The sequence below is a fragment of the Molossus molossus genome, unplaced genomic scaffold (assembly GCF_014108415.1).
Source record: "Molossus molossus isolate mMolMol1 unplaced genomic scaffold, mMolMol1.p scaffold_m16_p_2, whole genome shotgun sequence".
Lineage (NCBI taxonomy): Eukaryota > Metazoa > Chordata > Mammalia > Chiroptera > Molossidae > Molossus > Molossus molossus.
The window spans coordinates 123,052,201-123,069,620 of NW_023425355.1; the positions used below are offsets into that span (position 1 = coordinate 123,052,201).

A 17,420-nucleotide genomic window follows, 5' to 3' on the forward strand; every position below is an offset into this window, starting at 1 on the left:
GACATAATTGGAGAGATAACAAATGCACGCACACGCACAGACACACATACTCCTATGCGTCACTCAAAACTAAACGGATATTTTCTTAGATATTATATTATATATTCTATTATATTTGAAGTCAGATGTTAGAGACAACATTTTTCTTTTATTATCTTTAATTCCTCAATGAGTCAGTTATGAATAGAAGCATTAACTTTGCTTATGAATAAGTTAAATAGAATATTGAACCTATAAAATAAGAACAACAATTTAAAGTGGCTTTAGAATAGAGAAGTAATCTGTTGAAAGTATGTCTGATTTGAATAGCAACAAAACAAGCAATAGGGGTATGAGATTAGGAATGAATGAACATTAAATCGTTTCCAGTTTTTCACTATTGTGAACAATGCTAAAAGAACATTCTTTGTAGGTTTCCACATAAACCCATATGACAATACTAAAAGTAGAATTGCTGACTCATTAGAGTAGTCATATCTTTGTTATATATTGTAAATTACATTCCACCAGCAACAGAAAATGGCGTGAATTTATCATTTCAATTTACATATCCCTGGTTGAACAGCTTTTCATGTTTGTTAGCCATTCATTTCTCCTTCTATGAGTTACCTCTTCGTATAATTTGCTATTGGATTGTTTGCTTTCTTTTAGATGGATATGAATTCTTTGTATATTCTGGATTTCAGCAGTTATGTGCATCTAAACTACAGGTCCACAATTCCTTATCCAAAACCTTATCATTGATTTTACAGGAGACCAATGAAAATGTTCACTTAGCTGGAGTGGTAGAAATTACAGAATTACAATATAAAAATTAAGTCTTGCAGGCTAGATGAAGACCTGAGACCCAAGATGAAAACTGACATGTTGTGTGAACCAAAAAAAGGGCTTTATTCGATCATGTGTTCTTTTCCTTGATTTCAGAAACCCTCATTTATTTTCTATACATGTTTAGTTGTTGTTGTTGTTAATCTTCACCCGAGGATATTTTTCCATTGCTTTCTAGATAGAGTGGAAGGGAGGGAGGGGAAGAGAGAGAGAAACATCAATGTGAGAGAAACACATCAGTTGGTTGCCTCCCGTACGACCCTGGTCTAACTTGCAACCCAGGTACATGCCCTTGACCAGGAATTAAACCCACAACCCTTTGGTCCGAGGGCCAATGCACCAATCACTTATACAAACCAGCCAGGGCTATTTTCTATACATGTTTAATGAAAAACTATTCAGAAAGAAGCCTCAGATATTTGTGTTGCTATTTTAATTCAGTACCCATTTGATCGCTTGAGTTTACAAGTTACAAAAGAATTTAGAAAAAGTTGTTTAGATAATGACTATAATTTTGGTACAGCACTTAATAGTAAAAAACAAAGCATCTTTAATTTTATTTGAAGTATGTGTCAATCATGAAGTCAGAATTGAATTGCTCTTTGCTTTTAATGAAAATTACCCTAACTGTTCTTTTATATTTTAAAAAGAACCTTCTAGTGTTTAATAATACTTACATTGTTAAATGCTCTCTACCAAGACTTCAAGAACTATGTCCAGTTACAACATAGATAATGACTTTAAGCTGTGAGATATCAGTTTAAAATAATGAAAATATCACTGGCCTAGATGAATGTGCAAAGCAAGAAAAAGATTATTCAGTGACATGGCAAAATTACTTTCTGTTTTCTATGCCTGTCTATTCCATAGACTCCACTGTATTTCTTAATTCTTTTGGGATATTTTCTTTAATTTTTTTTTATTGATTTTCAGAGAGAAAGGGAGAGGGAGAGAGAGAGATAGAAACATCGATGAGAGAGAACATTGATTGGCCGCCTCCTGCATGCCCCGCACTAGGGATTGGGCCCACAACCTGGGCCTGTACCCTGACTGGGAATTGAACCAGTGACCTCTTGGTGCATGGGTCGATGCTCAACCACTGAGCCATACCAGAAGGGCTCCCTTTGGGATATTTAATGCAGTGTCTTTAAGAATGATTTGGCCAGAAAGTGAAATATGCCATTATGGTTAGAGTTCATCAGAACCACATTCAAATGTGGTTTAAGAATTATAGTGGTTTAAGGTGGATCAGTTGGTTGGATCATTGTACCCTACACCAAAAGACTGCAGGTTCGATTCCCAGTCAGGGCACATACCTAGGTTGTGGGTTCAGTTTCTGGTTGGCTCACATATGGGAGGTGGCCGATCAATGTTTCTCCTTCCTCTCTCTCTAAAATCAATAAACATATCTTCAGGTGAGGATCATAAAAAAAGAGTCATAGTATGAAAATTAGTGCATCTGGAAAAACAAACATATAAACAGATGGCATTGCAAACAATGCTTTATATCCAGAAAAAAGGATAGAAAAGTATTTATATTAAATTATACTATTTCATTTACACTGCTAATATAGACCATGAGAAGACAGATATTTTTTCATTTGTTCATTCAGATATTCAATAATTCAGTGGTCATCAACTAGGGAGAAAGAGAGAAAGAGAGAGACAGAAACATCGATGTGAGAGAGACACTTCGACTGGTTGCCACCCACACGACCACAACTGGGGCCAGGGACAAACTGCAACTGAGGTACATGCCTTTAGCGGAAACCGAACCCAGGACTCTCCAGTATGAGGGCCTATGCTCTAACCACTGAGCAAAACTGGCCAGGGCAAATCTTCTTTTCTTAGATGTAAGTGAACAAGGCTGCCATTAATCACATTCAGCTTCAAATCCACTTAGAAGGACACAAAAACAAAAACAGAAACAGCTTCCCAGGAAGGCAGGGTTAGTCATGTCTCTTCTGTGGGATTCAAAAACAGTCTGCAGCATTCACAGAGTCATTCAAGAACTCTTCTCTCTGCAGCACCTGTCCATTCCCAAATGACAGCTCAAGTGCAAAGGGAAAATACTCACATAAAGAAATCCTGGGTCAACCCTGGCCTAGAAGCCTCATGTGCCCCAGGAGCCAATCAATATCTTATAACACTCACCCTGGCTTTCTTGTTTTTGTTTAAATTGAACACACTCCTGCCCCAGGGCCTTTGCACATGCTGTTTTTACTGCATGGATTGTTCTTCCCTGAGATAGCTGCTTGATTCATTCCCGCACGTCCTCCTAATCTTGATTCAAATGCTGCCTTCTCAGTGAGGCTTTCCCTGGAGATGCTTTCTCAGATGTTCACCTCCCACACATTTGTCTCCTATACCCACCTGATGCTTTATTTTTTTTCTCTTTAGAACTTTTCACCCTCTGATGTGTCATCATTTCTATTTTATTGTCCACTGCCCCCATTGGAGTATAAGCTTCAGAAGAACAGGAAAATTTTGTGTTTTATTCACAGTTATATATCTAGTACCTAAACAGTATTTAGAACATACTAGGTGTTCGTATATTCAGGAATTATTTACTGAATGAATTAATATGTTGGGGATTTGGGGGCAAGATTTTGTTTGCAAAAAGAATTCTACCAATAAGACTTTGAAATCTCTTCTGTATGAGTGGAAGGTTTATAAGAGAGGATATCTGTCTCATTACTTGATACTCACACCTATGTCCACTATTTTATTGGCCTTGAACATTTTAAGTATGTGTCTTGGTAGATTATATCTTCTTGGTTTCATAACACTTGCCACTTTCAAAAAATCAATACTGCATTATACTTTGTATATTTGGACAGATTATTTTTGAAATCCATAAATCACTGACTCAGAAAAAAAAATGCCTCCCTTGGGTGGGATGCCCTTGATTAGCTCCGAATGGAAAGGGAGAATCTGTCTTTCTTCGTCAATCAGCCTGGCACGTACTTAACAGCATGCAGTTACAGTGAATGAGAGCTGTGTTGCCGTGGTCTAGCAAACCTAATTGTAGATAAATAAAAGCACAGTCACCCAGCATGATGGGAAAGAAAGAAACTGAACTGCGTAATGTTGTGTTTTTCCATCCATCAGCCTTCATTTGTCAGAGTCTGCCTGACAATCTAGGCCAGAGAAGTCAGGCTCTAACACAATATTGATTCCATTTCATTTTTCGTTTCTTGCTACCCTTCTTAGCAAACAGTTTGTATGTGAAATGAGAGATGATGCAGTCGATAGATGTGACCAGGGTACATTTATTTTAAAGGCTTACTTTGTTTTTGTTATCCCAGAAAGCCATATTTTTTTGTGTGTGATTGTTTGTTTGTTTTACTATAAGGTAATTGTTAGCTCTTGCTGCAGTAACAAACAATCCCAAAATCTCAGTGATTTATAACAAGCATACATTATTTACTCATGTTTCTGCAGATCAGCTGCAGCCTTCTCCATACTGTAGGTCAAGTTCAAGTTTTCTCATTCTAGTCTGTGGATCTGCTCCAAATGTCTTATTCCAGAACCCAGACTGAAAGAACAGTTTCTACATGGTACATTATTCTCTCACAGTGGAAGCTAGAAGTACTAGAAAATCTTGAATTGCCCCTAAAGACCCAGCTCAGAGCTGTCATATAGTCACTTCTGCCCACAGTTCATTGATCAAAGTGAGGCACATGGTCCAGCCCAAAGTCAATGGTGAGGAAAATGTATTTACCCTAGAACGGCCATGTTCAGAGTCAATGAATAATAATGAACTAATAAACCAAAGTATTCACAAATATCTTCAAATTTAATTGATTCCAAAATGCACTTGTTTTGCATTTCAACATCTCTGAAATTGAGGTATATCCCACAATAGTGTCTACAAAGTCTGATTGCTTTTTTAAAACTTTCTTAGCAGTTTATAAAATAATAGTGATCCTTATAATCCATGATATCTTAGATTTGATAGAAAAACTATAGACTGTGGTTATTGACAAAATAGCCACATGGTAGGACATACTCTACAAATAAGTTACTCTCTGTTCTTATATTCATACGTGAATTACATATCCATTTTTTAGAACATAAATTAGAATACAAAGTGTCATTCCATTGTTTAAATCCATTTTTGTGGCTTCTCCACTAAGGTCCTGAAGATGGTATTTTAAAAAATCCCTTTTTCCTGTGGTTCTTTCTTACCTTCTACTCTTGCACCATTTCTTCCCATTCCCCCACATGGGATCTCCATGCTGTTTCAGGTTCCTGTCTTGCAGATTCGCTCTCGCAGTGTTTTATATCATTCGTCCTGTTGTCAAACAGGTGTCTGTGCTGCTTCTGTTCTAAGCCTTTTTCTCAAGCCTTTCTTCCCTCATGAGGCCTGTCCCTACCCTCTTGTCCTTCAAACACAGAACTGGTCACTTCCTTTTCTCTGCCCCACTTTACTGGTCCTTGTACTATGATGAAAATAAAACTCGAGTCACATTATAAGGGTCTTAATTCCTGGCGCACAATCTTACATTGCTGGGGATATATTAAGAATAAGGCAGGGGCCCTGGCTGGTTTGGCTCAGCAGTTAAAGCATAAGCTCGTGGACTGGAGAGTCCCGGGTTCAGTTTCCGCTAAGGGCACGTACTTTGGTTGCAGTTTGTCCCCGGCCCCCAATTGGGGTAGTATGAGTGGCAACCACTCAGTGTGTCTCTCTCACATTAATGTTTCTCTCTTCCTTCCTCTCTCCCTCCCACTCTATCTGAGATAAATGCAAAAAAAAAAAAAAAAGAATAAGGCAGGGGAAAAAAATTAAATGGAAATGTTCTATTATTAGAAGTGAGTTTTTTTGTTGTTGAAATCCCATGAAGACTTTCTTGTCTGGATGTTCTTTGGGGTTGAAGACTTTATACTCATAAAAACTGGCCACTATAATTAGCTATGTTTCCATTTTAGTGGTGACCTCCTTTACCTTATCTTAAATCATATAAAGACGTGAGACCATTTGTGAGATAAAGGTGTACTCAGACCAATTCTCTACCCGGATATTATCAGTTTGGTGATCATAAACCCATAAAAAGACACCCTTGGAACATTTTAAAGGCTCTGTGAGAATTTTATTTCCTTTTCTTTGGGAAGATACAGTGTTTTCTCTCCATTACACCCTGGAAGGATATTATAGAAAGTATCAGAGTTCAAGAGGAGGAGGAAAATTAACATGTTAAGAAATAGGACTGCCTCCCCGCCAGTGTGGCTCAGTGGTCGAGCGTGGCCCCATGCACCAAGAGGTCACTGGTTTGATTCCCAATCAGGGCACATGCCAAGGTTGTGGGCCTGATCCCCAGTGGGGGGCATGCAGGAGGCAGCCAATCGATGTTCTCTCTCATCAATGTTTCTATCTATCTCTCTCCCTCCCTCCCTTCCTCTCACTCTAAAAACAATCAATAAAGAAAAAAATTAAAAATAAAAATATATGACTGCCCATTTTAGCATGCACACACACACTAGACACAGCAGAGGAAGGGATCAAGTGTCAGTTTAGTGGCACACTTCCTGATTGCAATCTCAACTCTGCCAGTTGCAAGCTATGTGGTCTTGAATGAACTGACTCAATATCCCTCAATTTTGGCATCTGTAAAATCAGATAATAGCTTTTTTGTAGGACTATAAGTATGAGGGGGAAAATGTAAGAAGCACACAGTGTTTATCACAAAATAAACTTTTAGTAACTCTGTAACTACTGCTAAAGCAGTTAATATCATTATAGTAGTTGGCATTTTCAGCACAGCTAAGGATTTTAGTATTTTCTTATGTTTGCACTGTCATATAGTTTGGCTAGTGTTTTTTGTGTGTTTGTTTGTATTATTTGCTTTTTGATTTTTCCGTGTTAAATTTTAATGGCATGGAAGGGCTATCCAACTTTTTAAAAAAATCCTCACCCGAGGATATTTTTCTATTTATCTTCAGACAGAGAGAGAGGGAGAGAAAGGCACAGAGAGAGAGAGAAACATCCATGTGAGAGAGACACATCTACTGGTTGCCTCCCGCACAACCCCGACCAGCGGCTGGGGATGAACCACAACCAAGGTATGTGCCCTTGACCAGAATCAAACCCACAACTCATTGGTCTGCGGGCTGATGCTCTACCGCTAAGCCAAACCAGTCAGGGCTGTCCAACTTTTTAAATTTATTTCATGTATACTTCCATTTTTTCAGGATGATTATCAGCTTTTTAGAGTGCATTTTTCTCACATTAATTTAAGAAAAATATGCTAAAAACATATTTGAGTGAATTTAACTGGATATACTACAGTTGACCCTCCAAGCAATATTTGACCCTGAATAACTGACCTACCTTTTAACTAATAAATTCACATCGTAAGTAAATGTAGTGAAGTAAATGGTAGAAATGTATCTTCAAAATGGTCTTTCTAAAGTGATTTTTCAAAGGTGCATGTCGTTAGAGATCTGGTTCTCAAAAAATGTGCCAAGGAGAAATAACCACACATACTTTAGAGATGAACATGGTTTCTACCACCCATTGCTCTATTTCTGTAGGAGAAGCTGTAAATCTCATCCAGGTACTTTAAACTCTTCATTATTTCATTGAAGAATGAAGAGGTGACAATCATGGTGATGAAAGGATGCATTAATAGGAGGCGTTTCTATAAAGGGAAATGATGTGACTTTGCAAAACTCATTCATCCGAGGACTGAATCTAAGGCTAATTTGGTGGCCTGAAGGAATATTTTACTTTCTGCAGGTGCAAAACATGGACATTTCACGTGGCATGCCACCTTTTTCTCCATCCATCTGGCCAGGGCCTGCTTAGAACTCAACTCTAGGGGGTATCTGGGCTGCCCTAATGTCAGCCCTGTTGCTATTTCTGTTCATTTGCCAATGAAAACTTCATGAATTAAGACCTGTACGTTCATTTCCTAAGGGAATTCTTTGTAATATGAAATGCAGTCTCCTAACTCCCGGTCTATTTACCAGTGCCTTCTAAATAGTAGCATCAATTCTTTGTGGTCTTTGAAACTATTTATCTGCAATTGAAGACTAGGAGCAGGAGAGCAAGGTGTTAGTGTTTATCATTTGGCTGCATACGAGAAGCATTGGTAAAATTATTGACTGGGGTCATTTTCTGAAGGTATAGAATTTACAGGGGATACACTTATAAACAAATACTCTACCCTCACAAAGTACACAATTTTACACGATTTTTAAAATCACATTTAGAATTAATACTTAGAAAACGCATGAATACTTATAATTTTAGGTTTGTTTCTTCCGTAATTATTGTCCCTAAAGTTTGTGTGTGTGCGTGTGTGTGCACACGTACATGCATTTTACACACGTACATTTACTATCATCAGAAGTGAAGAAATAATCCCTCTTGAGAGCTTGTGCCAAGCACACAGAAGTTTCAAGACATCCAACTGTGTCATATAAGATTATAGCCGCTTGGGTTCAGAGGACTCCCAGCTCCGATGGTCTGAGAGAAAAGATACAAACACAATATATAAAGGTAACAGTGGCATGAAGACACGTACATGCAGCAGTGCTGAGAGGCTTCAGGGTAGGAGAGGGAGGAAGAGAGATATGGGTTAATCAGGAGTTGCTCTCTGGGGAAGATTGCCCAGGACCTGACTGACGCCTGACATTGATTAATCGATACCCCATCCTAGTGTTTAACAAGTGTTCCATCCAAAAAGACTTCTGTAATATTTAACTTCACTTCCTTCAGCTTCAATTTATGCACGTTTCTTTTGTTCCCTCTTCAAGAGAGCTAGACAGAAGCCAGTAGCAAAGCACTTTATATTCATACATCCAAAGAGGCTTTTTTATGTGTGTCATACTTCAGTCTTCTCCAGACTAAGGAAAAAGAAACAAGTTTTTAAAATAACTTAGTCATTTCTTTAAAGGTCTATTTCATTCAACTGCTTAATAATTAATACGCCTTGATACTGTGCTTTAAGTGTTTACTCTTTGGAAAGAAACAAGAATTTTGACAATGATGCGGAAATAATTATTTGGTTTCTATTTCAAAACAAAATTTGGGATCCAAGCCCCAAAGAGAATCCTGTTAAACTAAGAACTTTGAAAAGTAAAATGAACATTGGGATTACTGAGTGTATTGACACGAACAATGGCATTTATCCATATTAATCCTCTTCATAAATCGCACTTTCCGTGATTGCATTTTCCTTTTTTGACACATAGAAAGTGGCTGTTTCTCTATAGTAGTATTACAATATAATTTCAGAAGATTTTGGATACATTTCTAAAACTTGAGTATGTTTCACAAAGACCTCTATTTCTTTTCTCTGCAGTGGAAGCTCCTTTTCTGTGCCCCTATGTACTGTGCAGAAATTGATCTGCAATACATGTGGCGTCTCCAAGGGTATAGTTAAATTTAGTAATTTTATTGCTAACTGTGACGTTAATCTGCACTGTATGTGTTCTTTTCCCCAGGAAACTGAAGTAGCAGTTCAAGCTAAACAGCCGGATGTGGAAGGGATTTTGTCTAAAGGGCAGCATTTGTACAAGGAAAAACCAGCCACTCAGCCAGTGAAGGTAATGAAGCAACCTCTAGCAATATCCATTACCTCATAATGGGTTATGCTTCCCCTGTTATACATTTGCCATCGACGTGGTATATTTATAATCAATGAAATAACTTGTAAAGAAATATTGGCCATACTGCAATAGCAGAGGCAAAGCTGTCTTTTTGATCAACATACCCTATTTATATATTGCGATCTTAAGGCTATTAACGAGTCATTGCATTAAAGGGCTCATTTCTGTCCTGGTGTGCTGCCATCAATACAAAAAGTAGTCCCACCTTCAAGGTAGATTAAATTCTTTGAGGCTTTATTGCCTTGCTTGCCAGCCTTGATGCTTTTCATATTGTTTGGCTTAATTCAAATCAAGCTACTGCATCATACTGTCTGTCTCCAACAGCTGTAAAGAATCACAATATGGTCCGTGACCTTTCTTTTCTCTGTTGTTCTTTCGTATGAAAGAAGAATCGGTGTTTGGGATTCAGTACTTTATTGGGTCAAGAATTTTTAGTGAAATGCCATGTAATTGCTTCTCTCTTTGGCGAAAATCTGGCCTGGGAGAAAGCTCTCTACTTCTTTCCTTTCCCCGGTTGCATTTTGAAGTCTAGGACACGTTTATTCATAGGCTATTACATGAGGAGAGGAATGGAGAGCCAGCTCCGTTTTCAAAAATAGCTAATCAATGGCTTCCATTTGCAAATGAGAGGCCAGTGATAAATAGACGTCAGGTATGGGTTACTTTATTTTCTGTACCTGACCGAAATGATAATGGCTCCCATGATGATGAAGGTTCCCATGAGCCTGTAATGGTGGCTGTTTATTGATCAGTCCTGGTTTCTCCAGCTAATGTTGCAGGCTGAGATTTAGTGAGCCTCACCCTCATGTTTAAAACGACTCTAAAACAGTGCAGGTCAATAACCTCATTATAAAGACCTAGTTTGTCCTTGCAAACAACATTACCATGACTTAGACCCTATCTCTAAGGTCACCGCTTACACTTGGCCCAAGCTTCATTTCTAGAATATTATTTGTTTTCCTTCCAGTTTACAGGGGGCTTTTCCTTAGGTTAAGTTATAGTTTTAGCCTTAATGTAATGTCCAGATACAGGATGCTGAAAGGCACCTGTTTCTCTAGAAACATCGATAGGCATTTTTTGAGAAATACATTGCCCCCCTTCTAACATCTGAAAGAGTCATAATAATTTGCATCCAGTTGCAGGCCTGGTATGATGATTTGCTTGAAGGACCAGTGTGTTCAGTATTTAGAGTAGAGAGCTACTGTCTGGCCACTGTGGCTCAGTGGTTGAGCATCTACCCATGAACCAAGAGGTCACCAGTTTGATTCCCGGTCAGGGCACATGCCCAGGTTGTGGGCCTGATCCCCAGTGGGAGGCATGCTGGAGGCAGCCAATCGATGTTCTCTCTCATCAATGTTTCTATCTCTCTCTCCCTCTCATTTCCTCTCTCTCTAAAATCAATAAAAAAAGGATTTTTTTTTTAAATAGAGAGCTAGAGAAGGTTCTGAAAGCACCAAGTGTCAGGGTTTCTGTTGATGTTCTAAGCCAAGCCAGTCCCCTAGCAGACGCCTTTCTTGGTCCACGGAGTGACTCCTGTTGCAAGCACTGAAACAGACAAATGGACCATTTTGTAGGTCCACTATCTGCTCTCATTTGACCCTCAGAGACGTTATGCAGGGTTCAGTATAATTGATACAGATTACTAATGTGCATTTAAATTGGCTTCTACTTTGGAACCTTTGTAAAATAAATAAATAAATAAACAGAGGGGAAAGTCTTAATTGAAAGCAACGAGCCCAGCTGGTGTAGCTCAGTGGTTGAGCATTGACCCATGCACTGCGAGGCTGCTGGTTTGATTCCTGGTCAGGGCACATGCCTAGATTGAGGGCTCTATCCCCAGTAGGGGATATGCAGGAGACAGCCCATCAATAATTCTCTCTCACTGATGTTTCTCTCTCTCTCCCTCTTCCTTCTTTTCTCTCTAAAAATCAATAAAAACATTTTAAAAAATAAAAAGTAAAAAAAATCCAATGAGAATTTTTTTTAATTTTAATTATTTTTATTGAATTTATTGGGTGGCATTGGTTAATAAAATTAAACAGATTTCAGGTATACAATTCTATAATGCATCATCTGTATATTTTATTGTATGTTCACCATCCCAAGTCAAGTCTCCTTCCATCATCATTTATCCTCCCTTTACCCTCTTCAACCTCCCACCACCCCCCTTTCCTTCTGGCAATCACAATACTGTTGTATATGTCTATGAGTTTGTGTTTGTTTAATTCTCTCACCTTTTTCACCCAGCCCCTCAACCCTCTCCCCTCTGACAATTGTCAGTCTGTTCTTTGTATCTACGAGTCGGTTTCTATTTTGTTTGATAGTTTTTGTTCAGTAGATTCCACATATAAGTGAAATCATATGGTGTTTATCTTTCTCTGACTGGCTTATTTTGTTTTCACTGTATGTAAAAAAGTCCGAGCAGTTGCTTCTAATTTAGCACACCTCCGCTCATACCTAAACTGAGCCACTTTAAGATCTGGGACCTGCCATGTCTGCACACATACCTACTTTCTGCTGTCACGTTCATGGTGCAAAGGCAGGATTACTTTTCTGAAATCAAATAAAAGGCAAGGAGGTGTTAACAGTCCCTCTCTTTCTATCCCTGAAAACCATTTTGCAGTCAGAACTCCTCATTATTTCCTCTTTTTCTCCTTCCCTCCTTCCCCATTTCATCTCAAGGCAGCTCATTTGGGAAAAGGAGAACTTAAGTAAAACTCATTCCTGTTGTACCATTTATCCCTGGGGTTTGGAGAAGATTGAACATATCAAGTTGATAGTAACTAATGGGCAATGTTGATATTGGGAGTGTGGATAAATAGTTGATTCACCTGCAACCTTTGCTATAAGCCATGGCCTTGAATACACCTGAACATTAGATGGAGCCTGTGGTAGCATAAACTACCAGAGGCTCAAAAATGACCTCATAATTCAGACCATGGAGCCCAATAATACAAGGCTCAAGCTGTGGGGACTATTTAAATCTCTGTATGGAACCAAAAATTCTTTTGAAAGGTTAGGGATGATTTTTCTGAAGAGTGGTCCATTTCTGTGATTGTGCATAAATGAAGCCTGTTTTCAACTTCCATTTGTTATATCAAAACATTTCAATTGTGCCACCTAATGCCTTTGCCCTTTAACTGTCAGGTTTCTCACCCCTTAATAGAAGGTAAAAGGGGCCCTGGTCAGTTTGGCTCAGTGGTTAGAGCGTCGGCCTGCAGACCAGAAAGTCCCAGGTTCAGTTCCCGCTAAGGGCATGTACCTCGGTTGCAGTTTGTTCCTGGCCCTGGTTGGGGTTGTTTGGGTGGCAGCCAGTCAATGTCTGCCTGTCTGTCTGTCTGTCTCTCTCTCACCCCCCCACCCTCCCTCCCTTCCTCCCCCTCTATCTGAAGATAAATGCAAAAATATCCTCAGGTGAGGATTAAAAAAAAAAAAGGGAAAAAGGTCCCAGTAGTCTGCAGTACATTTCATGAAAGATTTGTTTTTAGAGCGGGGAAAAGGTACATTTAGAAACTATAATAATGATCAAGAAGAAAGTGATGTTCTAAAAAATATGAAAATCCCTCTTGGTATGGATAGAAGATCAAGTATTTAAATGGATAATTAGTATGTCCACTGTTTTCAGACATTTCAATTAAGAACACATCAGAGAATGATCCTGTTTATCAGGAAATTAACTGTCTATGGCTACCTCCACATTCTGCATCAGACAGCCTGTCTGTTCAGCTCCTACACTCATCTCCCAAGCTGAGTCCTGGTAGGGAGTTTCACTCATCTATGTTCAGATTTTTTCTTTTTTCTTCAGTTTATCAACTTCCCTAGGATTTCTTTAATTTTCAAAGATGGTAAAATCTTAGAACAGTATGATTGAAGATATAAGTATCTTTGTTTTGCTTTCCCTCTCCTCTCTCCTTTATTCTCCCCCCCTCTTCTTTCCTCCCCTTCTCCTTCCCTGCCTTCCCTACACACACATACATACACCTTAATCTCATTTGATTTGTAAATTATTCCTTCATCTCAAATTCAAAAAATGGTTGAAGATTTGTTGGATAAGTTAAATTGTTTAACATTTTGCTTAAGTTGTTTTGGTAATAATATTTTATAATAATGGTCTTGGTGAAATTATTTTTAATATGGTTCATTTTCTACAGATTAATGACTAGGTCCTCAATAGCACCCAGTTTTGCAGCTAAAAATCAACAAAAACAACTGCCATGAGTAGCAACAATATTGAAAAATACAAAACATTTAAGCCAATTGTTGTTTGATTTTTAAATTTTTTTTACTCTCTTTTATTTTTTTCTTTATTGATTTTAGAGAGAGACGAAGGGAGAGGGAGAGAGAGAAATGTCAATGAGAGAGAACATCGATTGGCTGCCTCCTACATGCCCCCCACTGGGGGTCGGGCCCACAACCTGGGCATGTGCTCTGACCAGGAATCGAACTGGTGACCTCTTGATGCGTGGGTCGACGCTCAACCACTGAGCCACACCGGCTGGGCTCTTAAATTTAAGAACATGGATAACATTTTCTTCTATTCGTCCCCATTCTTTAACTTGGGACACTACTCTTTCTGTAAAAATTTTAACAGATGTGAGTATTTCAAAATACTCATTTATATTAGAACTGAGAGCACTTATGAAAATTTTAATGTCTTGCTCACTTGCTGAAGTGATAAGATGAAACCAGCTGCTTTGCTTTGCTAACTTTGTAGATTACTTAAAAATATTGCCAACATGACTCTAATAATATATTTTATTACTGCTCTTGAATTCTTTTTAAATGTAACAGAAAAAGTAAGGTTATTAGGAGCCTTCTGTATTTGGCCAAAGTGTTCCACCCCAACCTTTAACACAAAGTAATTGCTATAGACAAGTGGTCAAGAGAGCAGTTATAATCTTCCAGGCATCATTGCCTCAGATATAAGCTGCAAAATGACAGCACCATTAGTCATTTTCAATTATAGTCAATCACAACCAGGGATGTTTCATTTTCCCAGCTGTTTTGTTGTTAATTAACTAGATTAAGCTGCTGTTGTTTTTTCCTCCCAACGAATTTGTTCTACTGCCAACACCAACATTTTAACATTTCTAAGAACTTCCTTAGGGTTTTTTTTTTTTTTTTTTGCTTGATCACTTTTAATATATTACTCAGAACAGAAGTATGTCTGAACATTTGTATATGGTATAGCAGGTCAAGCGCTGTCTATTTGGTCAAAGTGTTGCCCAATTAAATATTATAATTATGACAATATTTGGATTTTAAAAACCATCTCTTGGGCATATGATCTCATTTACCTGGTGCAGCTTATATTTTGTCATATCAGAATGCAATAGAGAGATAATAGATATAACCCCCCCACCCCCACCAAATAAACAGGTCCATTGTGATTGACTCATTTGGTGAGGGCAATTTCCATGTAAATGGTAATAGAAAAGGTTGGGAAAAGAATTATAGAAAGAGAATAAATATTACAGAGAATGTATAATTTGTTTTTTTATCCTCACCCAAGGACATTTTTTTTTTTTTTGCATTTATCTTCAGATAGAGCAAGAGGGAGAGAGGGAGGAAGAGAGAGAGAGAAACATCGACATGAGAGACACACATCGAGCGATTGCCACCCACACAGACAGACAGGCAGACATTGACTGGCTGCCACCCAAACAACCCCAACCAGGGCCAGGAACAAACTGCAACTGAGGTACGTGCCCTTAGCGGAAACCAAATCCAGGACTCTCTGGTCCGCAGACCAATGCTCTAACCGCTGAGCCAAACCAGCCAGAGCAAGAATGTATAATTTATTAATACATGAGTAGCAGAATTTCATTTTTTTTAATACAAGTTAGCTTTTAAAATGAGGAAGAAATCTTAGACTATGAGAGGATGAATAAATGCTAATCATATATGCTTGAATATAAGGAGAGCCCTCCCTTTCCCATTGAGAAGTTAAAATTTATAACAGATTTTTGAGCAACTTGTAGACATACATACTTAGGAATATAGATGAGATTGCCAAATGTCTAATTGTATTTAATTTCTTAATGGAGGAGCACTTCCATATTTGAAATCTCACATTTTATAAAATAGCACACTGATTAGAAATTTTGCTTTCGCCACATTTATATTTTATGAAACGTGTTCATTCACACAATTCATATGTATATTCCAGAATTCTAGAGCTCACTGTCTTCTAAGTTATTGGCAATATGGCACTGAGTCCCTATGCGATACTGCTAAAAATCTGCTAAATACTACTTGGAAACATACCTATAATCAAACGGTTAGAATGACTTAGCTTACTGTAGCAAGGGAGTGAGCTCTCCAGAAAGATCAGGAGGCATCTTGGTTAGGAGGGCATTGGAACGAGCTGCTCAACTCATTTGGCTGGCTAGCAGATTCTAACGATGAAACAGAGAAGTGGAAGCCGTTTCTGGAAACGGTCAAGAAACAGTCAAGCCCTGGCAGGTTAGAGCCTCAGCCTGCAGACCAAGAGTCCCGGGTTTGATTCCAGCCAAGGACATGTACTTCAGTTGTGGTTCGTCCTCAACCTCGCTTGGGGTCATGAGAGTGGCAGCCAGTCGATGTGTATCTCTCACATCGATGTTTCTCTTCCTCTCTTTCTCCCTCCCACTCTATCTGAAGATAAATGGGAAAATATCATCGGGTGATGATTAAAAATAAAGAAACAGAGTCATTGTGGTGATCGGATGTCTTCATTTTTACCTCGATGGTGAGGGCATTAAAGCAGGGTTGAGCTGTCACTGTTAAAGTAGCAACAATGCCTCCTATGAGTCATTTTTCAGAGTGGCCTTGCCTTTGTCTCTTCCAAACATGCCCCCAGGATGATGCTATCTCTGGCTAGTTTGTTTTCTGTGACTGTCTTTTATGTCCAGTTGGGACCATCACTTAGCTAGTTTAGCAATCTGCCAGTTACCAGAGGGGCTGTTTTGCACTTGAATTTTTATCCCCACCTCACTGCCTGTTCACAGAATATTAGGAAAGGTCATCTTTTTATCTTTTTTTTTTTTTAAATTTCAATTTAGATTTTTATTGTACTGAAATGTTTGCAGAAGACTTTCTTTTATTGTTGAAAATATTACACAGCCCTGGACAGTTTGGCTCAGCGGTTGGAGCATCAGCCTGCGGACCAGAGTCCCAGGTTCAGTTCCCACTAAGGGCATGTACCTCAGATGCAGTTTGTCCCCGGCCCAGTTGGGGTTGTGTGGGTGGCAGTCAGTCGATGTGTCTCTCTCACATTGATGTTTCTCTCTCTGTCTTCCTCCCTCTCTCCCTCTCGCTCTATCTGAAGATAAATGCAAAAAATGTCCTTGGGTGAGGATTAAAAAAAAAGAAAGTATTATAAATGTTCCCCTTTTCCCCCCTTTGCCCCCTCCTTCCCGCTTCCACTCCCTCCTGCTTTCCCCAACCTAATGTCTGTGTCCATTGGTTGTGCATATATGCATATAAGTTCTTTGGTTTTCTTTCTTAGATATTTACTATGTATCACCCCATCTAAATAACTTACTGTTTTACTTTTTAAAACTATCTTTTAAAGACTTGTTTACAATGGCCTCCACCACTACTGTAAAGTTATACCCTATGAATAATTGCTAATGGTTTATCAGCTTTCTTCACCTTTTTTTATTAACCAATTCTGTGAGATGACTTTCATAAACATCCCAAAAGTTGCATATCTTGAGATTATTTCAGGCTATTCTGCAACTTTGTTGAAAACAAAATGAGACACAAAATATTATAAAGCTCTAGTATGAGCTGATACCTTTCTGAGAAAATATTTGGGGATAACGTCTCAATTTAGACTCACTGAGTAGCTTATGGTGGAACTGAGCAAACATTTAAAAAATTTGAATTTCACCCCTTAGTTGTATTAACTGCATTTTTAGAGACAGACAGAGACATAGGTGTTTCGAGTCCAATAGTCACATGTATGTCTATGTATACACAGCCATACGTGG

At 38.5% G+C, this 17,420-nt stretch overlaps 1 protein-coding gene across 1 annotated transcript in view; it reads left to right on the top strand.

The window, feature by feature from the left end:
• Positions 1 to 17,420, top strand: part of DMD (dystrophin) — a 2,326,146-nt gene that overhangs the window by 1,535,458 nt on the left and 773,268 nt on the right. The window contains exon 49 of the mRNA XM_036270045.1: positions 9,280 to 9,381. Within this exon, the coding sequence (XP_036125938.1) occupies positions 9,280 to 9,381 (102 nt within the window). The remainder of the gene's footprint in view (positions 1 to 9,279; positions 9,382 to 17,420) is intronic.